At 41.2% G+C, this 23,827-nt stretch overlaps 1 protein-coding gene across 1 annotated transcript in view; it reads left to right on the forward strand.

Moving 5' to 3' along the window:
* The first annotated feature begins 266 nt into the window (after positions 1–266).
* The window catches only part of LOC142106874 (IgGFc-binding protein-like), a 56,226-nt gene continuing 32,665 nt past the window's right edge, over positions 267–23,827 (forward strand). Inside the window, exons 1-8 of the mRNA XM_075189913.1 lie at positions 267–320; positions 6,278–7,501; positions 9,667–10,016; positions 13,166–13,435; positions 16,208–16,505; positions 19,295–19,893; positions 20,225–20,792; positions 22,490–23,097. Coding sequence (XP_075046014.1) covers positions 269–320; positions 6,278–7,501; positions 9,667–10,016; positions 13,166–13,435; positions 16,208–16,505; positions 19,295–19,893; positions 20,225–20,792; positions 22,490–23,097 — 3,969 coding nt within the window. The 5' untranslated portion in view covers positions 267–268. The remainder of the gene's footprint in view (positions 321–6,277; positions 7,502–9,666; positions 10,017–13,165; positions 13,436–16,207; positions 16,506–19,294; positions 19,894–20,224; positions 20,793–22,489; positions 23,098–23,827) is intronic.

Below are 23,827 nucleotides of genomic sequence, written 5' to 3' on the forward strand. Positions count from 1 at the left end.
AGATGAACACTGTTTTTCTTGTTTAGTGAACGTCAAGAAAGCATTATAACAATTTTGACCACTGATTGCACAGTTCTCAGTAGTTATTTTATTTTGTGTGCTAAGAAAAAATTGAAAGTCTGTTTACAAAATTACTATGAACATTTTTATTTGGGATTGGGTATTTAGAGTAAAAATGAAGTTAAATATAAAGTACTCATGAACTCTAAATGCTTCTCACTTTTGAACTAAAATAAGTAATAAATTATTTATTGTTTCCTTTTCAGAGATGGGGTTCCACAGGATTGTGCAATTATGTGCCTGGATTTCATTGTGTTGTGGTAAGATCTAAAGTAGTGCAAAATAAAGTATTTATTATAATACCAAAGTCAGTGGCAGAACTACCACCTTTGTAGGGGGTGCAGTGGCTATGAGTGGCCCAAAACAGGGGTTTATTGATCATGTACAGGAGAACAGAGCGGGGCAGACTGCATCGCTGTCCTCAAACTACTGGTGGTGTAGTGTTCTCCCCTGACCAATGCATTCTTTCCTACTCTCCCGGATCTCCGGAACATCAGGAATCATCGGGCTGCTCCTGGTGATGCAAATGCTTTATCTTGGCCCCCCCTGCCCCCCAATCAAGTCGTGATGATGCGATCACGCCATTTTAGGCAAGTATGGACCAAAGCATTAATCCAGCTCCCATAAGCATAAGCTTGGCTCAAAACCTCTAGAGCAGGGTTTCCCAAACCCAGTCCTCAGGGCTCCCTAACAGTGCAGGTTTTCCGGATCACATGTGACATAATTAGGACCACCTGTGGATCTACACCTGTGCTCCAGCAAGGGGATATGGAAAACATGCCCTGTTGGGGAGCCCTGAGGACTGGGTTTGGGAAACCCTGCTCTAGAGTATTCAAAATATCTGTACCTCCCTAAAATGTATTCAATACCCTTATTTATTCAACATACTGCGATTTATATAACTACATGTTAGTATATATTAGTGTAATCTGGACTTGCATACCTGACAACATTCCTGCCTGAAATATGGACAACACATTATACCATATGGCAGCACCACACAAATAACACCTCTGGTCACCCCAATCCAAGCAAACCACGTTCATTTTGGACATAGTTATATCCATTTTGGGAATGAGCCCATCCCTTTGGTTGCTGGAAAATGGTCTGTCTTGCAGAAAAATCAGGAATGATGGAAGGTATGCGAATTATAGTTGTGGCAACACCAGGTTCAGACAGAGTCTCAGCCTAACCTGAAAGCATTAATAGTCTAAAGTATTACACCAAAGGGATACTGGATTTGCCTCTACCATTAGCAGTTGTAGGGATATTTAGATAGTTTATATGTTCTCCCCGTGTTTGTGTGGGTTTCCTCCGGGTGCTCCGGTTTTCTCCCACACTCCAAAAACATAATAGTAGGTTTAATTGGCTGCTATCGAATTGACCTTAGTCTGTGTGTGTGTATGTTAGGGAATTTAGACTGTAAGCTCCAATGGGGCAGGAACTGATGTGAGTGAGTTCTCTGTACAGCGCTGTGGAATTAGTGGCTCTATAGAAATAGCTACTGCTGCTGCTGATACTTACCGTATTTCTCCATGTATAAGACCCACCTTTTTCCCAAAAATGTTGGGTCCAAAACCTGGGTGCATCTTTTACAGGGGTAGCGGGGATGCAGAGGGGGGGGGGGGGGGTTGGGAGGCAGCGTTATAGTGGCAGCAGGGGATCGATGGTGAGCGGGCAGCGTTACAGTGGCAGAGGGGATCCAGGAGCAGGGCCATCTTTTCCATTGGGCACAATGGCCAGCTGCCCGGGGGCCCCACGGGCAACGGGGCCCCATAGGCATGGCTCTTAATGAGAATAAATAATCCTGCAAAAGAAAAAAACCTACAAAAAAAACCTTCAAGGGTCAATGAGCAAGTACATCTACCTATCTCTATCTCTATATATCTATATCTATATCTATATACATCTATATATCTATATCTATATCTATATCTATATCTATATCTAGGGGCCCCGGTGCACTGCTTTGCCCAGGGGGCCCATAATGTTGTTAAGATGGCCCTGTCCAGGAGGAGGGGGACAGAGGCAGAGTGGCAGCGGGGATCCAGGAGGAGGGGGACAGAGGTACAGTGGCAGTTGGGGGGGTTGGATTGCAGGGAGAGTGTGCTGCCCGGCTGCTCTGATCACAAACAGAGCAGCCAGCCATTACACTCTCCCTGCCTTTTTTGACAGCTACTGTAATATTTTTTTAAAACATTTCGGGGACAAAATTAAGGTGCGTCTTATATATGGGAGCGGCTTATACATGGGGAAATACGGTAGTTCTACAACTCTTAGAAATTGGATCAATAACTCTAGTAGCATTCGGCCTATGCAGAGAGATACAAGCTCAATGCACCAGAACAGGAGGCAATCAAGTCACAGAAATGTAGGGACAGTTGCCCGTTGAAAGGAAAGCTTTAGCTCTGAACAGGATACACAGGGTGGAAGTTACCATGCATAAATTTCAATAAGTCCACAGGCTCTAAGACAGTCCTCTAAAACATTCCTCCAAGTCTTTAGTCCTCCACAAGCAATTCATAATCAGCTCTCAAGCTTAATTGTAAGCAGTATCAGCACACCCCCTCAAAAGAGCTTCATAGATCATGTATCCCCTCTAAGAACAATAAAAGGATAACCAAGATTTTCCTGCAGAGCTCACACCTGTATATGTTATCCTATCTTACATACAAGTCGATTGGTACATTTTTCGCTGGGGACCCAAAAGATGCAGTTAAGTCCCTATCAGGAGAGCATATCCCCATGAAACAAAGGTTTTAAACTCAAACAAAGAAATTCTTATTGCAGAACTAAACCCCAAAAATTAATTTTCATATATAATGCAAGAAGCTAAAATCTACTGTCCCTTTTCAACCACTAGAATTATATTAAAAAAAAAGTTACATATGGTGAAATAAACCTTCGTATATTTGTTAAACAATGGTCATGAGCACTGACATAGGATCATAACATGTTGTACAGCGGTAACCTAGGGCTCCATTTGTTGAAGTTATAACAGTGAATGTGCAAGGATACCGCCAGGGCTGGTGCTACTGGCGAACCTAGGACATTGCCTTGGGTACCAATGGTTAGGGGGCACCTAAAACACTGAATGAGCGGCATAATGTCAATGATCCAGTGTTTTTAATGCCCCACAGCACCCCCACATGTAGAAGCAAAATGGCATACATGCTACTGTTACATCAGTTACAATGTCTTTACACTCCTGTCTTCCTCTTCCCCATCAACCTGTCACCTCAATCAGATTCCCTCCCATCTCCTCCAAACCTCTCTGTCCTAATGCTTCCTAATGCTTCACCTCTACAACTTGTCCCACTCCAAAGACACATTCTCTTCCATCTTCAAACATGCGCTCATCCCTCTTATTTTCGAGAAACCATTTGTTGACCCTTCCTCTCTTTCCAGCTATCTCCACTTTGCTTACAAACTACTTGAGTGGATTGTGTACAACTTTTTGATCTACTTTCTTTCTGAGCATGCTTTTCTCAATCTTTTTTACTCAAGCTACGGCCCTCTACCCTCCATCAAGACTGTCTTCACTTAAGTAGCACGTAATCTACTAATCGCTAAGTCCAAAGGTCACTTCTCAACCTCTATGACAGTTTTGATACAGTTGTCTACCCTCTTCTCCTCAACACCCTTCACTCCCTTGAACTTTGCAGAACTTTTATTTCGAATTCACCTCCAACCTTTCTGAATGCTCCTTCAGTGTCTCTACTGACACATCTTTTCCTCCACTCCCTCTATCTGTTGGGGTCATATCTATTACTCCCCTCCTGATTCCTTTCCTTCTCTTTTAGCCTATCTGTCCAACTGGCTCTTTGAAACCTCCACCGGTATATCCTAAAGCTCAACATGGCCGAAACAGAGCTCATCATCTTCCCTTCTCTTATTGTCATTACCTCTATTAAAGTCTCTCTCATGGTTGACAATAATACAATCTCAACTGTTCCTCAAGCCTGCTGCCTTGGTTTCATCCTTGACTACTGCTTTAACCCACACAACCAGTCCCGTGCACTTTCACCTCCTCCTTTGAAACATTGCAAGAATATGCTCCTTTGTCACTCAGGATGTTATAAACACCCTTATCCACTCTTTCATTATTTCCTGCCCTGACTATTCCAACTTCCTATTATCTGTCTTCCCCCTCTGCTATCTTGCCTCACTACAATCCATCCTAAATGCCTCAGTTTGTCCACTATCGTTGCTCCACGTGCACTGCACCACTTTTCAAATCCTTACACCACCAGAATTCAATTCAAGCTGCTTACGTTGATCTTCAAACCCCTCACCAAATCCTCCCCTTCAAAAATTTGTTGTTTGAAATGGTTGACAGTCATATTATAGAGCTAAAAATAGTGCAAATTCCAAACAATACTTGTATATAATTTTATGTTCCAATAAACTGTTAAAATAGTCTCTAATTTTTGCATTGGGTGGTGCCCTTCTCCAGATTAGGGGATATCACTAGATGTGCCTTTAGCAAAGCTGATGGGGCCAAGAAAGGTGCAAATTATTGACAATATAGCCCTGTAAACCTTTCTCAGACTGGAGTTTTGGAACATTGTTTAGGAATAATCGTGTTTTTTTTTTAAGCAAAATCCATTTCCTCATCAGAAATTCTAGTAATCGCTCCCATTCCAGAATGCTTTGTATACAATTGATATGGACATTCTGTTTTTTGTCCACAATGGGCTTCACTCCACTCCATTGTCATAGATCCTGGAAAAAACAACAGTTGAATTTCATCCAAAATGTTTACAGAATCATAAATAAAGAAGGAGATTTTTCTCACCCTGTTTAGTGCCAAGCTCATCGCTGATGAGAGGACATAATATGAGTCTGACATAATATGAGTTTATTTCTGTTAGATAACTCTTCAATCTTTTTTACCTTTTCTGTCTAGAAGCAGCTTAGATGAGATATTCTCTAAAAACTAGGCCTCATTCAGAGTTTTTTTATTCTTTGCCTACAACTTTTTCCGCATACATACGGAGCACAAATAGGTCCAACTCTAAGTCTGGGTACACACTACAGAAAATTTCTCCCCATGTGATATTATTAACAATTTTATCAATGACTGAAAGTCATGCCGATTCATGTGTACACAGTATACACATTTACATGACCTACCTTCAGATCTGTGCTCTTCATCTTTCATAACCATCGATCGTAAACTCTATGGGGATCTGTCTACACAGCTGGTTGTGAGTGCGCACACACTGCAGAGTTGGAACGAAAACGTTCCATCGTTGAACGAGATATTTATTCCGTTTACAAAATCAAATCAAGTGATACAATGTGCTTTGGAACAATAATCTTTCATCATCGGAGTGTACACACTAAAGCGATATCGTGCTGAACAGTCGTTTAACGTGTGATTGGGTGAAAAACCTGTAGTGTGTACCCAGCCTAACTGAGGCCCTTTGTGTGTTATCCATGTATAGGCTGAAGAGACACCTGGAGAACTAAGATTGTTTTGCATCAGTTTTTCTTTATTTACCTAGCATTGAGGAATAGAAGCAATATCAGGCAAAGCCAAATCCTCATACTCCTTTTAATAAACATTGCCTGACTATGTAAGCACAGACTCTTTTTAAAATGACAGGGCTTGTATCTGATGTAAGTCCCACTTGAGAAACGTATATGACTCTCCACCAATACAAATCTGCAATTCTCTTGAAATATCAATCACCCCTCCATTCAAATGCAACTAACATAAATCAATTGCCACACTACGTTCTCTGCCATATATCTGTGTCATTTCACTTGTAGATGATTGTGCACATTGGCACCATGACCTTTTTACCACTTCTGGCAACATCTGGAAACCAGAGTCAGACCACCATCATTTATCAGTTCTGGGTTTTAGATTGTTCATGTAAAATAGCAAAATTAGTGGTAATTAGTTCTTGCATCTGTTTAACTATTTGTGCCATCCAAATGGACATATAAGATGCCTCTAATGGGCTGGGGCAACCTGTTAAAAACCAATGCCCTACAAGCATAATGCATGTTCCACAACAACACTCCAGAAAGGGTTCCACCTTGGACCCAGCCCCATGAACCAATCCTTTGACTATGATGACTACAATGCTGATATCCCTGACTATGTGCGTCGCATGCTAAACCCGTAACACATTGGTTAAGATGTTTATTGTGTTCCAATCATTATATTAATTGTTGGTCATATTAACGTTGTCTCTTCTTTCAGAAATTGGGTGGACAGGTCAAGTAGGGAAAGAATTTATCACCACATGCATGAATAATGCGTTGACCATCACCAGCGATCCAAGACATGAGCTTCGTATAAGTGCCCTTGAAGACAATACCAATGTAACTGTCACAGTTTTTGGAGGATCTTACAGCAGAAGCTTAATTCTACAAAGTAGAATTACTGTCTCTGTGCAGCTGCCAGCATCTGTGGAGATTAGGGGAAGTGTGACTTTCATAATCTCTGTCTATGTCAAATCTAACAAACCCATCACAGTTTCTGTGCTTTGCTACAAATTCCAAAGTGCTGAGACTTCAATTGTGTGCCCATTGGAACGTTTGGGAACTGAGTATTATCTATTCACCCCCAAAACTGGGTCTTCTGGCTCTTCTAAGGTGTTCTCAGTCGTGGCATCAAAAGAAGAAGCTTCTGTTGCAATTAAAGTGAAAGCTGCCACCCAGTTAAATGGTAGAAGATATGAAGCAAACAGCATTATTAACGTACTTCTACCTCAATTTCATGGAGTCCAGCTGATGAGTGCTGGTGATCAGTCGGGTACTAGAGTGACTTCTTCAAAACCTGTGGCTGTTCTAAGTGGACACACTAGTGCACAGAAGAACACTCGAAGCAACCATGTCTACGAGCAGCTTCAATGTGTCCCAAATTGGGGAACAAGTTACTTGGTTCCCTCATTATCTTTTCAACCAAATACAGACATAGTGAATGTCGTTGCAGCAGGCAAAACAGAGGTCACCTACAGCACTAATGGCACTCAAAGAAAAGAAAATATGGAGGCTGGCCAGGTCCTAGAAATAGAAACTTCAAGATTACCTTTGAAAATTGAAGCAAGCAATTCTGTACAAGTCACCTATTTTAACACAGGTGGAAGAGCCAGGCTGTATGTGTATAACCCATTCCTGATGACTATCCCAGACGTAAACAGTTATTGTAGCTCCTACTACATATATGGCCAACGGGGCATTGACAACTATGCTATCATGATAGCTGAGAATTCCGCAACTGGCGGAATTACTTTTAATGGAAGACCCCTTATTAATCCACAATGGACTGCAATACCAGGAACAGGCTACAGCTCGCTCGAATACAACTTTGGAAACAGTTTCACTTCTCACAAAGTTGATCACCCCACTTCAAAGTTTGGTCTACTGAGTGTCGGGATCGGGGCACTCTTCAGCTATGGCACCTTGGGGTCTTGCTTAAAAGGTACATTTTGGGCATTCTCAAATGACTTCATAAAAAAATAAAAAAAATATTGGAAATATATTGGAAATATATTAAAGTGTACTTTTAGCATTTGAACCCTACATTACTTTGTCAGTTAAGTGAGAGTTTCAATTTGTGTTCCACCAGATGTAAGGAAGTTTATTTTACTCATACTTGCCGAGAGATAAATTGTAGATATCTATATTGTTCCAGCTCTGTTTAAAATCTCATAGTATAGTGTCTGGTGTATGGTTTCTGTTTTTAAACTGTCCAAAATTGGTGTGATGATTTCTATGACTTATTTAATGCAGGTGTAGTTTTGAAATGCTCTTTACATACTTTTTATGTGCAATTTTCTTTTGTCTTTGTTCACCTTTGTTGGACCAGCACAGTCCATGCGTTGTTCCACCCTAAAACTTGGACATCACTGACCTCAAAATTAATGAAATAATCACTAATAAAATGCCTAAAGAATGGTGATATCTACTGAACTATAAATATATAGATTAGATAGATTAGAAATAATAGCAATGTGGGAATGTATTTAATGGCACTCAGTTTAACCTGTATATTAAAGGTTGTCTATCTGTACAGCTCTGCCAATCCAAAAATTGGGAGAATGGGGACTAATTTATCAAGAGCAGCTCTGGTAAAGCTCAGTGCATATATGTGCATATATACTGTATGCCCAATTCACTGATGTAAGATATCTGCAATGTCTCACCATAAAATTTAAGTGATCCTAAAGGGGCGATGATTGTGTATATTCCCATTTCTGCTGGGCACCACAGGGCTTTTAGGCCATGGAAATTGGCCTGAAATATGAAGTAGAATGTGATGGAAATCAATATTCTTTCAACTAAATTAATAGAAAGAAATGCAGACCACCCAACTCTCCCGATTATCCCGGGACAGTCACACTTTAGGTAGTCATGGCCTCCTCTAAATAGGTGTGATTTGGGCAGATGTGGGCATGGTTTTGCCAAATGTTGTCATGTTTGCAAAGGTAGATGTAATATCCCCTTACTGGCAGTATATTGAGATGAAAAAATACAAAAATTACACTTAAGAGGAATAAGACCAAGTTAGATTTTAGGCCACCTACAAAACTGCAATGATAGGCAGATTGATCATGTACTTCTTGGAAGCATGCACCTGTGTTCGAATGGTTATAGAAAAAATTACTTTGTGTGTGTGTATATATATATATTAACCCGTGCATGATACTCATGCATTCTAGTCAAATCAAGCTACTTAAGGTCTTAAAAAGGTTCTTGTCATGCATTTGGGCCTAGGCCAGGCCTCCTCAGGGGAAGAGCGTTACTTCCTGACGCAAGCGGCCTTTTTAAGGTGTGTTCATGAGGTAAAATTACCTCACGAAAATGAGTTTGACCCCTCAACTCATAAATTTAGCCTTTACTACCTCTCCCACGGGGGGAAGGGGGGATGATGGAAGTTAACTGACTTGACTATTCTAATTTTTTTGTCAAATAATGTCAGTATATCAAATTTCAGGTCAATTGGATGAGCCCTTTCTGAGAAAATAGTTTTTTCCACACACACACACTAACGCACGCCTCTACACATGTGTGTTCATGAGGTAAAATTACCTCACGAAAATGAGTTTGAGCCCTACCAAATTTCAGCCCTTTTTGAATTTTTTTCCCACACACACTAAGAATTTAGTAGGTCAGTGTATAACTCCGCCCAGCAGGTGGCGCTGCAACTTTGTTTTTTTTTCCACACACACACAGACAGACAGACGCCACTAAGCATTTATATATTAGATATATATATACATATATATACATGTACTACGCCCCTGCTAGTGTGGCATATTTGAGCTTCTTTTGTCTATTTGTCTTTTTGATTGACAGTGCTATACCATTAGATAACTGTTAAAATCAGTAAAATACAGGTTAAATCAAATGGCAGTAAGTTCATTCACAAATTTATATTATTTCTAACATTTATGTCCTATTGCCCTAGCAAATATGTCCTTTTGACTGATTTTCGGCCGTAGAAAATAGCACAAAAGCAAATAGTTCAACCATTGTTACATAGAAAAGTAAACTATAGAACACAATGAGGTAAAAGAGAAGTTTAAATTGGTTTGAGTCCTCCAGTGAAGACATTTTAATCAACTTACCCTTTGTCTGATTTAGATCCAGGACCTCCACCACCGACTTGTAGAACTATCCTCTGTGCTCCACGTCAAGTATGTGTTATGGAGAATGGGAAGCCAAAATGCGTCAGGCAGAAGATGGATGTGTGCTGGGCAACAGGAGATCCACATTTCTGTTCTTTCGATAATGTATATTATGACTTCATGGGCACGTGCACCTACACCTTAGCAAGTTTCTGTGGAGCTGTCGAGGAAGGTCTTCCAACTTTTACGATTTTAATAAAGAATGACAATCGTGGGAATGTCCGTGTTTCCTATGTCTCTCAGGTCACCTTCAAAACAGGGATACACACTATTGTAGTCAAGAAGCAAGAGGTTGGCTACGTAAGGGTGAGTAGTGACTGTAGAGCAGTTACCTCAAAAGTTTATTCTTAAAGGAAAGGGTATAAGATATTTTCTATAAATACATACCTCTAAGTGTCCTGGCTTACCTGGGATTGTCACATTTTAGGTATCTATTCAGCTGTCCTGAAATCCCCTGTAGGCCTCAGGCAAAAATCGTCTAGACCTGAAGTGTCATTGTCCTGGTTTATGTTTATTGAAAGTCGTGAAAGAGATTGACTAAAAGGTCCACGTGGCATGGTATTGCCGAGTAGAGCCAGTAATGCTGTGCCCTTCTCTCTGCCCTCCACATAAAATGGTAGTTCAGTCGTGCAGACAAGATTATCTCTTTGTTTGTACTGACGGCCATAAAGAAATCAAAACATGGAAGAAAAAAAGTATCTATAATGCTGATGGCAGGTCGGTATTTCCTGACGGTTATCTGCTGTAACTCTGAAATGAGTAACGGATAAAATGTGTTAAGTATGTCTTTCAAAGAGAGCTGGGCTCTATGCAGATGTCACCTTTGCCTAGACTTCATCTTGGCCCCTTTAAAGAAAAAAGTGGGAGGTAAGACAAAGGCCATAGACATCTCTGAGGGGGTGTGACCGAGCATATCTTTAGTTGAGATTTTTGTTGAGATTTTAGATATGAAGGGGTAGAGTTGTTGATGGCTAGATGAATGGTGAATGATTGAGATTGGGTTCTGGGGGATATGAGGAGCCAGTATAGTAATCTTTAGAGTAGTTATGCGGGTGTGGAATGGTGGGAATGGAAGATTAGTCTTACTGCGGCATTTTAGATGGGTTGAAGTGGGGATAGATGAGAACCGGGAATACAGGCAGGAGGAGTTTGCAGTAGGCAAAATTGGAGATTATGGCTAGTTTTGGCTGCATCTTATGTATGAAATGTATTCTAGCAATATTTTAAAGATGGAGGTGTCAGGACTGCTAGAGAGACTGGATGCAAGAAGAGAAGCAGAGAGCAGAGTCAAGGATGACACTAAGTCAGCAGCCTTCGGAGACTGAGAAAATTGTGGTGTTGACATTGAGGGAGAATTGAGGGAAAGTTTTCACTCTGAGAGGAAGGAAGAGGATAAACTTTGTTGTGGACATGTTTTATTTTAGTATAGCGTTGGCACATTCATGTAGAAGTAGCAGAGAGTGTCAATTATTTGCACAAGATAATGAAGAATGACGAGGAGAGAGCCTTGTGGCTTGCAAACAGATAGTGGAAGTGGATTGGAGAATGTGCCAGACATAGAGACACTAAAGAAGCAGATGGATAAGTAGGAAGTGAACCAGGAAATGATTTTTTCACAAAGTACAATGGAGTGAAGATTGTGCAGGAGGAGAGAGTGATCAACAGTGTAGATGGAAAAGTGACTCTTATACTTTGCTGTAAGCAGGGGCGGGCTGGGGCGGGGGTTAGTGGGGCATCGGTCCCCCGGGCCGCTCCGTTTGACCCCCGTTCGGGCCGCCCCCCCCCCCGTGAATTCACAATTTTTTTTTTAATACTTACCTGCGGCCGCATCGCAAAACACGCGACTGCATCACGTGATAGGCGATGCGGCCGCGTCATCAATGAGGCGGCCGCATCGCCTATCCTGTGATGCGGCCGCCTGTGCGCCCCCCGGGTTGAGACTCGCCAGCCCGCCTCTGGCTGTAAGTAGATCACTTTTGTGAGGCAGGCTCAGTGGAATGTTGGGGGCGTAAGCTTGAATGCAGAGAGCCAACAAGGAGTGAGAGAAGAGAAAGAGAGATAGGTGGTTGTTCTCAGTTTTTTTTTATGTAGTTTAGATGTAAAGGCGTGTAAAGAAATAGAGTTGTTGTTAAAGAGAGGGGATGGGTCAAACTATGATATATTTAGGATTGGTGAGATGAGCACGTGTCTAAAGGAGGATGGGAATGTGTCAGTGCAGAGAGACAGGTTGAAGAGATAAACTAGAGGTGAACACACAGAGGGATAAAGATCAGAAAAGTTGGGAGTCACTAGGGACAATGTGGCAGGCTGCAGAGCTGTATGAGAGGAGAGCAGAGACTTTGTCCTTGGCTACATAGATGAATGCACTGAGGGTGGATTGAGTAGCGAAGGAGAAAGTGGGTTGGGCATGTAGCTCCTGGCATGAGGAGATTGTCCAATGGTGTCAATTGTGTCTTTGAAGTAGGAGAAAAAGTCATGGGGCCTGATTCATTAGTGATCTTATCTGCCGTTTTGTGCTTATCTTAAGCAAATCCACTCTGTGCATGCTCAGAAAAGGGAGATAAGAAGCTAAATCCACTGCGTAAGTGAATAATTTCTTAAGTTAAGATGAAAAAATCCATCTCAACTTCACTCTTATCTCCCCGTTTCTTCTTAAAATAAGCATCTTAACTTTTGCACAAGATAAGATCACTAATGATTCAGGCCCATGGTCTGTAAGAAAGGAAGGGGGAGGTGGGCAAAGAGGGAATAGAATATTGAGTGGATATTACAGAATTGAAGAAGGTTTGCTTGGCAAGTGACATGGCGGCAGTGCTGGATTAAGGGAATGGAGGGCCCCCCCGTGATCCGAGCTGCCCGCCCCCCTTCCCCCCCCGGCACTTACCTCCTTCCCCGGAGCGCTGTATGCTCTTTACTGAGGAGATCTTGTGAGAGTAAGACTCACGAGATCTCCTCAGTAAGGAGACTACAGCTCACCGGGGAAGGACCGCAGTGAAAGTGCTCAGCAGCACTGATCGCGCCGGGGGCGCCCCCGCCCCCGACCGATCAATACTGCTGCTGTGCACTTTCAAGGGCCCCCTGGATGCCAAAGGCCCCTGGGCTGTAGCCCAGTTAGCCCTATGGTTAATCCGGCCCTGCATGGCGGTGTTGTAGGATAAGCGAATGAATTCATAGTGATAGAAGGTGGCATAAAACTGAGAATTCCTCAAGTGGTGGACCACTTTTTCAGGTATTTGGTCTGTTTAATGTGCCATGGCTCAGCACAAATAGTTATGAAGTAGAGGAGTATTTAGTGAAGATGAGATGTGAAGTCAAGATAAGTAACGGATCAATAATTATTCTTGAAAGATCTGTGCAATTTAATTTTATACTGTGCTTTTTAACATTTTTTAATCATTTATTTTTTTTATCTCAAATTTAAGTATAATTCCTACTGAATAATTTCTTTCCCCCAGGTGGATGATTGTCTAAAACAACTTCCTGCATCAATGATAAATGGGACGCTGAGACTCTTCCAGAGTGGGAACTCAGTAGTTATACAACTCGGGAATGATATGCTGTTGTCATATGACTGGAACCATAATTTACGGGTGGAGCTCTCTCGGCGCTACGCTGGGAAAATATGCGGCATGTGCGGAAATTATAATCAAAATCCAGCAGATGACTTTCAAACTCCATCTGCAACTATAGCTCCTGATGCGATAGCCTTTGGTGCTAGCTGGGTGGTAAGATATAACAATATTGTACTGGATATGTAAAATTGGACATAAGATGAAACTAGTCAGACCACCAATGTCTTCTATATAAATTACTATTTGTCTCCTCTAATGTTGTCCCTATAACTCTGAATCCTAAATTTTCTTCCTCTTCTGCTTACTCCTTCTTCTTTCTCCTACTTATTTATTCTTCCTTCTTCTTTCTTCTTCTTTTTTCTTGTTGTTGTTGTTGTTCTTCTTCTCAGAATGTTAGTGGCCCCTCCCCTAATATGATCTAGTTTCTCACTAGAAGAATTGTCTAAGTATCATTTTATGAAAAATTCCCTAAGATGGCAAAGCCAGCCCAGCCACACCACCATCTAGTTAGATACATTTGTCCTGTGAGTCCCTCCTGCCCACTTTTGGAATTTCACATGAAAAATTGTGACTTTTGGTGGCTGCATTTGGGAATCATTTAAGGTGTCATGAGAAGGACCATACCTTTCTGATGATCAAGGAACAGAAGGAACGTCGCTCTAAGAAGATCTCAGTACAAAATGTGCTCTAGTATTTTGCTTCGGCTTGTTAAAAGAGCTAGACATCTGCAAAGTACTTTGAAATCAGTAATATATTCCAAACTCAATTTGACCCTCTCCTTTCCGATTATCTGCAGAACCTTATTTCTTTCCTTCATCCTCTTTATTAATAGAAATATACACATCTCTATTTTTATTTCATTACATCTTTCCTTATCATATTAGTGTATCAAAGCTAATGATCTATTAACTAATGACATCAGCATCTACCCACTGAGGGTCATTTATGAACCAATGATGAAATGCAAAGGTCCAGGCCAAGACTCTCCAGATATTGTGAAACTACAAATCCCAACATAATTTGCCAGCTATTGGCTGTCTATCGGCTGCCGAAGCATGCTGGGGCTTGTAGTTTTACAATACCTGGAAAGCCAAAAGTTGTCCAGGTCACGTCCAGGCTTTTGTGACATATCCGCTTTGCAGCAGTTGCAAACATTTTACACAAATGGGCATAAATATGTATGCACTAAAAATACATCTGGTCAGTGGATAAAAATGTGCACAAAAGGGTCTCTGCTCAATAAGTTCTGACTTTTGGAACATATATGAGTTTTAATTATGGCAGCTTTACAGCAAAATAACACCGACTTTAAGACAACAGAAAACATGTAGCATCCAGCAGAGCACTACTTCATTACTTGGCTCTCCTCTAACCAGCTTTCACCTAGGCTGCTTACTCTTTAGTATATGCAAATAGGGCCACTTAGCGCTCAAGTGCATGTGTGGGATAGGAGAATATATCGTGTATAGAGAGTGCAGGTGGAGGCTTAGCTTTCGGGGAGCGGTTGGTTTCTCTGTGGGCTGTTCAGCATTTCAGCGCACACACTAAGATCACGTCACCTCCACCCACCGGTGCCATTACCACCAGCTCAATTTAATCACCTCACAGGTAATTGCATCTCGAGCACCACATCTGACAGAAGCCCACAGAGAAACCAAGCGCTCCCTGACAGCTACAGCTCGGATAACTACAGCGCTGATCATCATCACTCGTACCAGCAACATCACCACCCACTAACTAACTAGAAACTTATCCATTTCAACATCCCCGCAACAGGCTCCTCTAAGCCTCCACCTGCACTCTCTATACATGCTATATCCTCCTATCCCACACATGCACTTGAGCGCTAAGTGACCCTATTTACCCATAATATATATTAGGAGTGTGGTTAACTCCTCTTCTCTCAGCAGCTCGTGCATTGCTATTGCCCTAGTGCATCCACCTTCTCTCTCCCCACTCTACTTACTCTTTAGTGACTGAACACACATACCACAAAGTCCCTATAGTCCTGAGGTTCCCTTCTCTGCCAGTCACTGTGGTCCCACACTCTCTTCCAGGACAGGACACCCTCGCTTCTTCACCCAGTTCTCTGTCTGAGACCACCTCCAGAAGACACACAGCAACCTCAAACTTTGGCTCTCTACTGAGCTCCTTACTGGGACATCTCCACAGCTACACACTAAGCCTTCTCCTCCGCTCCTCATTGAGCATTCTCCTCTGCTCCTCACTGAGCCTTCTCCTCCTTTCCTCACTGAGTCTCCTCCTCCGTTCCTCACTGAGTCTTCTCCTCCGCTCCTCACTGAGCCTTCTCCTCTACTCCTCCCTGAGCCTTCTCCTCAGCTACTCTCTGAGCCTTCTCCTCAACTCCTCACTGAACCTTCTCTTCCGCTCCTCACTAAGCCTTCTCCTCTGCTACTCACTGGACATTCTCCTCTGCTCCTCACTGAGCCTTCTCCACTCTCATCACTGAGCCTTGTCCTCCGCTCATCACTGAGCCTTCTCCTCCGCTCCTCACTGAGCCTTCTCCTCCGCTCCTTACTGAGCCTTCTCCTCCGCTCCTCACTGAGCCTTCTCTTCCACTCCTCACTGAGCCTTCTCTTCCGCTCCTCCCTGTGCCTTCTCCTCTGCTCCTCACTGAGCCTCTCCTCAGCTTCTCACTTAACCTTCTCCTCCGCTCCTCAATGAGCCTTCTCCTCAGTCCATGACTTCACCTCCTACTCAGCCACTTTCTGAGCTCTGCACTTAGCTGCAGATGGGTGTGCTCAAACACATTTTTAATCTTTTTGGGATAGATTCAAAATTTCAGATCATGGACAGGTTGCAAATTACCACTACCTAACCTGTAACCATAACAATATGTAATATATATATATATATATATATATATATATATATATATATAGTGCATTTATCTCTTAACTTTAGGTGCCAGACAACACATTTTGCTGGCATGATTGCCGTGGACCCTGCCTAAAATGCCCTGCCAACAGTGCCCAAAAGTACACAACCGATGGCTACTGTGGACTCATCGGTAAAAAAGATGGCCCATTCAGTGAATGCCATGCTGTTGCAGATCCAAAGATGTATATGGAAAATTGTGTATTTGATGTATGTGTAAATGGTGGCTTCAAAAAGATTTCATGTGATGCTGTCCAAGCTTATGCTGCAACATGCCAGAATGCAGGGGTGAATATCACATCGTGGAGAGAAGCTGCTGGATGCCGTAAGTACAAGTAATATATAGAGTATATGGATCTAGTAAAGATAGAGCATAAGTTATCCCAGACTTATTTCTCAGACTATCCCAAATGGTCTTATCTGGAAGAACTGCTGTAATACCCGATCAAAGATCACATTAATGAGTCTTAAAACAACTTTCTTTAAAATTTGTAGTTGTAACCCAAAATGTTGCATAAATTATAAAAGAAATGGGTCATGCAGGCCTATTTACAATTGAAGGCATTTGTTCATCAAATATACGTAGGAAAAAGATCATCATCATCATTAGGTTTTATTGCACCAGCCCTCGAGTTCCCGCAAGAGATGCGCAGATGTGTCCACATCGAATTATATGCAATTAGATATCCATGTCCTTACTGCCGTTACTTACTCAGTCTACACATACCAACCCCTTTCCCCATGTCCACTCATAAGGAGAGGCAAGTGACAGATACGAAGGTTCTGACATGAGAGTTGAGGGAGATCGTATGTCATCATCACCTTCTGAAACCTATCACTTAAGATAGCTGGCTTCTTCTGGGACAAGTTGTATTCTATCCGTAAATGATAGTTCTGTAGCTGTGATCAATGGATCACCGTGGTCCAGGTCATAGCACCTTTGTTGTCATAATGGTTCATATCCTGCTCATCCATCTGTCTTAAGTTTTGAGATGGGAGCTGATAAAATGACCTGTACCCAATCAGATTATCAGAATGTAGGAGGCATTGATGTGACAGCTTCTACATCATGATGTGAGGAGGGGAAAGGATGCAAGCATGAAGCCAAAGACTGAGAGTTGTATACGGAAGTGGGCAGAGTCCCTCAACAGCACAGAGTACTGATGTAAAGTTTCTGTCTAACGGACAAAAAAGCACGAGATACCACCCCCCCCCAAAAAAAATTGCTGATATCAGCACTAGGCTAGGCCAGCCACAGTTGATGCCACTATAGTAGGGAAACCAACAGTTTGGGATCCCTGCTATAGGGACAACCAGTCCTAGGCTGTTCAGCAAGGGGTTGAGTTCTGTAGGGGGATTGGGCTCCTAAGAAAAATATGCTCCACCTTAAAAAAGCAGCCCCATGCTGAAAGCCCTAGGGTACATCCCACACTCCTGGTGCGGTTGGTGTGGGGTAATAAAATAAGTAAATAGATATAAGCAATTTTACATGGTGCACGACTGTTCTCAGCAAACGGTGATGACCTTAAATTGGTTGGGTATGCTAATACTACACTGAGAACTCTTGAGAGTGAAATTTGTTAACACATAAAAGCAAGGCCCATGCTGGTGAAAATCACCATCAGCTTCACGGATCTTGCACCAGGGAGAGAGCAGCCTCTGGACAGCCCTGCTTCCTCCTCTACATAGTAAGCTGAGTTTGTGAAATGCCCATACCACATTCAGGCTATGAACACCTCTCTAAAAGTTGCACTCACAACCAACTCTACATCAGTCGCGCTATGTTATCAGAATATCCCTGACTCAGCTGCACCATTCACATATGTGTGTCTGTTACTGCACACAGCTGTTGCCTATCCCCCTTTGCTCTAACTGAGAAGCATTTATCCCAAATAAAAACTTTGCAGAAACAGAAGCTTAGGTTTTGTACATGCATCGGAATAATTTCATTTCATAATTTGCAACAGGACCCAAACAAGGCAAATTACACTGAGATCTTGCAAACTTTCAACCATAAATTGTCTTGGAATGGTGGTCAATAAATTAATTTTACACGAGAACAGACAAGGACATAGAGAATAAAAATCAGTTGTTTTGCTATTACGCACTTAGAAGTTTTTGTAAATGATAAACAAAGTAATTAAAAGAGACAAAAGCTATACTATGTAATTAATGACATGAAAGGGTAAGGGCAGCACGGTGGCTTAGTGGTTACCACTTCTGCCTCACAGCACTGGCCTTATCTGTGTGGAGCTTGTATGTTCTCCCTGTGTTTGTGTGGGTCTCCTCCGGGTGCTCTGGTTTCCTCCCACATTCCAAAAACATAATAGTAGGTTAATTGGCTGTTATCAAAAACTGACCCTAGTCTCTCTGTCTGTCTGTGTGTGTGTGTATGTTACGGAATTTAGACTGTAAGCTCCAATGGGGCAGGGACTGATGTGAGTGTGTTCTCTGTGCAGCGATGCGGAATTAGTGGCGCTATATAAATAGCTAATGATGATGATGATGAAGGGCAATAATTTGGGAGATATACTGTATGTACTGAATTTAATACTGTCGTTTGCATGACATTTGACTTTCTCACATGCAACTCATGTTTCCTGGTGTTTATCTTAGATTATATGTGAGCACATTCTAATATGATTTTTAGTGTCACCTTCAGTTCATTTCATAATGTTATTTATATTCACAAATTTCACAATAGTGTTTTTTCTTAAACTGGGATCCTCTTATAAGGGGATTGAAAGAGAGTTTGAAAATATAAATGAAATAAAAAAATAAAACACTGTACAGTCTGCTACAAAACAAATGCAGTATGACCCTCCCCACAATTATTGACCTCAGGGCTGCCAAGAGGAATTTTGCCCACCGGTACAGCAACTTTTTTTGGGCCCCTTCCATAGCCACCGAAAGGAGTGTAGCCACACCGGGTTTGGTGGCTCTTCCCACTACACAGGTAGGATGGGGCCCCCAGGAATGGCTTCTGTACCTGTCCACCACTCTCAGCACTCCTGATTGCAAATAGTGGAAATAAGCCAGATCATGAGGGTGTAAATATCAAAAAAATATGTCTCATATGCAATTACACTTGCACCCTACTGCCCTATTTTTCAGCCTTGCCTTGCAAAGGGAACAGTACCTACAAGTTGTGTGGGAACGCTTGTCCAGCAACATGTCAAGATCCAGAAGGTTCAGCCCTCTGTATTGATCCATGTGTGGAGACTTGTGAGTGTAATCCAGGCTTTGTTTTAAGCGAAGGCAAATGCATTCCCAGAGGTAGCTGTGGTTGCTCCTATAATGGATTCTCCTACGCTTCTAATGAGGCATTCTGGAATGACACCGTATGCCGACAAAGATGTGTGTGTAATGGACAAACCCAAAAGGTTGAATGCAAGGACAGCCCGTGTCGAGTCGAAGAGGAATGTGTTGTGAAGAAAGGTCTTCTAGGTTGTTACCCAAAATCCTCTGGTGTGTGTTCTGCATCTGGTGACCCACATCACATCAGCTATGATGGAACCAAGTTTGATTTTCAGGGCACCTGTATCTATCAGCTCACCGGCCTTTGTGACCTCAGTCGACAATTAACCGATTTCCGTGTCTGGGTTCGCAACCAAAATCGAGGTAACGTCAGAGTTTCATACATAACAGCGGTTTACATACACGTCTACGGCTATGAGATTCAACTCAGCAGACAGAACCCTAATAAAGTCATGGTAAGCATTGCCATATAAGGTGAGGACCCTAACAATACTACTAAGTAGCATTTGTAACCTCTGTAATCCGTAAGATTGAATAGTTTGCCAGATAAAACTTGCTAGTTATTTACTACAAATACATAGCATTGCATTAACCAGTATTTTAGAGACAACGGCAAGTATTTTCAAATTAAAAACTTGGCGGGTTTTCGTGATGGAACCCTTGGAAGGTAGGGTAGGATCTTCACCTGTTGATAGCCCCATGAAGTCACAAAATATTTCATGTATGCATTGGATTTCTTAACTGTTGCCTAAAGAAAACTATTTTTGTTTTGCTATTTTTATGTAGTTCAACAACTTGCTGATAAATCTGCCATACAAATCACCGGATGGTCGTGTTACCATGTATCGCAACCCCTGCTCAGCTGTTGTCAATTTAGACTTTGGTGTCAGTATCACATTCGACTATAACAGTGTTGTCAGAGTCAAAGTACCGGGCACATATGCAAATGCTCTCTGTGGACTTTGTGGTAACTTTAATGGCAAGCCTGGTGATGATTTAACACCCAAAGGAGGAACAGACATCACCGACGCAACTACGTTTGGCAAGAGCTGGAAAGTTCAGGAGCTGTACAGGTGTAGAGATGACGGCAGTCCAGTCTGTCCTACATTATCATCTGAAGAGAAAAGGCAAAGGGATGGAGCCAGTGAGTGTGGCATCCTAATTAGTCGCCAGGGGCCCTTCCGTGACTGTCACGCTCTTGTAGATGCAGAGTCTTACTTCAAGAGTTGCGTCTATGATTACTGCATTCTGCAAAAGCGCCAGACCGTCTACTGCTCAGATATAACATCATACGTCATGGCTTGCCAGGCAGCAGGAGGAACCGTCTACCCCTGGCGGACCCCAAATTTCTGCCGTAAGTAACTTTTTAAAGGTGGGGCAGATTCTCTGAGAAGATTATTCTTTTTGCAGAACAAATATGTTCACATTGTAAGCCTAAACCTAGGATAACATCACTTATTTCAGCATTTAACAAATCAGAATTCTTCTAATTTAACTTGAAGCAGTGAGATTTTATTAAATTTGCAGGTTTCTAATGATCCTTATAATAATGTTAGTTGAGATAGATAGAAATATATGAGATAGATATATGATAGATAGATAGATAGATAGATAGATAGATAGATAGATCAATATGAGATAGATAGACAGATCGATCGATCGATTGGTAGATATATATGAGATAGATAGATAGATAGATAGATATCTAGAGAGATAGATAGATAGATATGAGATAGATAGATAGATAGATAGATAGATAGATAGATATGAGATAGATATATATATAGAGAGATAGATAGATATAAGATAGATAGATAGATAGATAGATAGATAGATAGATCGGTAGAAAGATATGAGATAGATAGATAGATAGATAGATCGATCGATAGAAAGGTATGAGATAGATAGATAGATAGATAGATAGATAGATCGATCGATCGATCGATTGGCAGATAGATATGAGATAGATAGATAGATAGATAGATAGATCGATCGATCGATTGGCAGATAGATATGAGATAGATAGATAGATAGATAGATATGAGATAGATAGATATATATATAGAGAGATAGATAGATATAAGATAGATAGATAGATAGATAGATAGATAGATAGATAGATCGGTAGAAAGATATGAGATAGATAGATAGATAGATCGATCGATAGAAAGGTATGAGATAGATAGATAGATAGATAGATAGATAGATAGATCGATCGATTGGCAGATAGATATGAGATAGATAGATAGATAGATAGATAGATCGATCGATCGATTGGCAGATATATATGAGATAGATAGATAGATAGATAGATAGATATGAGATAGATAGATATATATAGAGAGATAGATAGATATAAGATAGATAGATAGATAGATAGATAGATAGATTGATAGATAGATCGGTAGAAAGATATGAGATAGATAGATAGATAGATAGATCGATCGATTGAAAGGTATGAGATAGATAGATAGATAGATAGATTGATCGATAGAAAGGTATGAGATAGATAGATAGATAGATAGATAGATAGATAGATAGATCGGTAGAAAGATATGAGATAGATAGATAGATAGATAGATAGATAGATAGATAGATAGATAGATTGATCGATAGAAAGGTATGAGATAGATAGATAGATAGATAGATCGATAGAAAGGTATGAGATAGATAGATAGATAGATAGATTGATCGATAGAAAGGTATGAGATAGATAGATAGATAGATAGATAGATAGATAGATCGGTAGAAAGATATGAGATAGATAGATAGATAGATAGATAGATAGATAGATAGATAGATAGATAGATCGGTAGAAAGATATGAGATAGATAGATAGATAGATCGATCGATAGAAAGGTATGAGATAGATAGATAGATAGATAGATAGATAGATAGATAGATCGGTAGAAAGATATGAGATAGATAGATAGATAGATAGATAGATAGATAGATAGATAGATAGATAGATAGATCGATCGATAGAAAGGTATGAGATAGATAGATAACTATTTCATTGGTTGATAAATAGACTGCATTTTATATTTTCAGCCTTTTCCTGCCCCGATCACAGCAGCTACGAGGTCTGTGCTGATCCTTGTCCGGTCACCTGTAATGGTCTTTCCACCCCAGACGGCTGTGATGGGAATTGTACAGAAGGCTGTTCTTGTAATAGTGGATTCATATTAAGTGGCGGAAAATGTGTCCCCATCTCAGAGTGTGGCTGCAATTACAATGATGCTTATTACTCTGTTGGAGAGAGCATTTATGTTGGAGACAGTTGTACTCAGAGATGCACCTGCACCGAGGGAGGAATTATGAACTGTATCACCTCATCCTGTTCCTCCGACGAGGAATGTCGTGTAGAGAAAGGGGTGCTTGGGTGCCATCCATTAGGGTCAGCAGTTTGCACAGCTGCCGGGTATTCTCATTATCAGACCTTTGACAGTCGATCTTATGACTTCCAAGGGTTTTGTTCCTATGCGCTGGCTCAGAGTTGTGAAGACAATGCTGCTGGGAGTGACAGGAAGTTAACCGAGTTCAAGGTGATATTAAAAATCAAGAGACAAGATTCCGATGCTGGAATCATGGAAAGTGTAACTGTAGAAGTACATCAAATAAATCTGACCCTCACCCAAGGGCAGAAAGGTGTTATCCAGGTAATAAAGCTTTCTGACTAAATACACTTTAACCCTTTACATATTTCTGCATAAACTTTATGAAAAATATAATTAAACGACTAATGAATTTTAGGGTGATTTGGGGGATATTTACGAAGCGTCAGTTCCGCGAAACTGCAGATTCTCTGCCGTTTGCTGCCATTTTCGTAAAACGGCAGTTTTTGTTAAAGACAAAACCCATAGGGATTTGTCTTTAATAAACTTGCCATTTAAAATAAAAAGTACGGCAAAACGGCACTTGGCAAATATACCTCTTGGATTTTTCCATACTCCCATATTATGATATGGAGCACTATTAAAAAGTAATTAAAATGTACTCCTGTCAGTTTTCATGGGCATTGCCCTGTTATTTATATTGTTTATAAGAATTGCACAAAGTGACTATTATTATTGTAATTGTAGATTTGTAAGGTGTCACAGCATCCTAAAGTAGAGAAAACAGGACATACATAAAACAGGGACATACTAGATAGACGAAATAAATGCAGACATGAAAACAAAGGGTATGGAGGACCCTCCTCAATATAGAGCTTACATTCTAAGAGGAAGAGGGCACAGCTGAAACTAGAGGAGCGATTGTGGCTCAGAGTGGGGATTGGGACAGTTGTGAGGGTTCATTAGTGTAAGTAGTATCAGCCGGAATAAGGTAAGCTCTAGTAAAGAGATGGGTTTTCAAAGAGTGTCTAAGGGGGGAATTCAACTCCACCCC

Source organism: Mixophyes fleayi, chromosome 11 (assembly GCF_038048845.1).
Source record: "Mixophyes fleayi isolate aMixFle1 chromosome 11, aMixFle1.hap1, whole genome shotgun sequence".
NCBI classification, from domain to species: Eukaryota; Metazoa; Chordata; class Amphibia; order Anura; family Limnodynastidae; genus Mixophyes; species Mixophyes fleayi.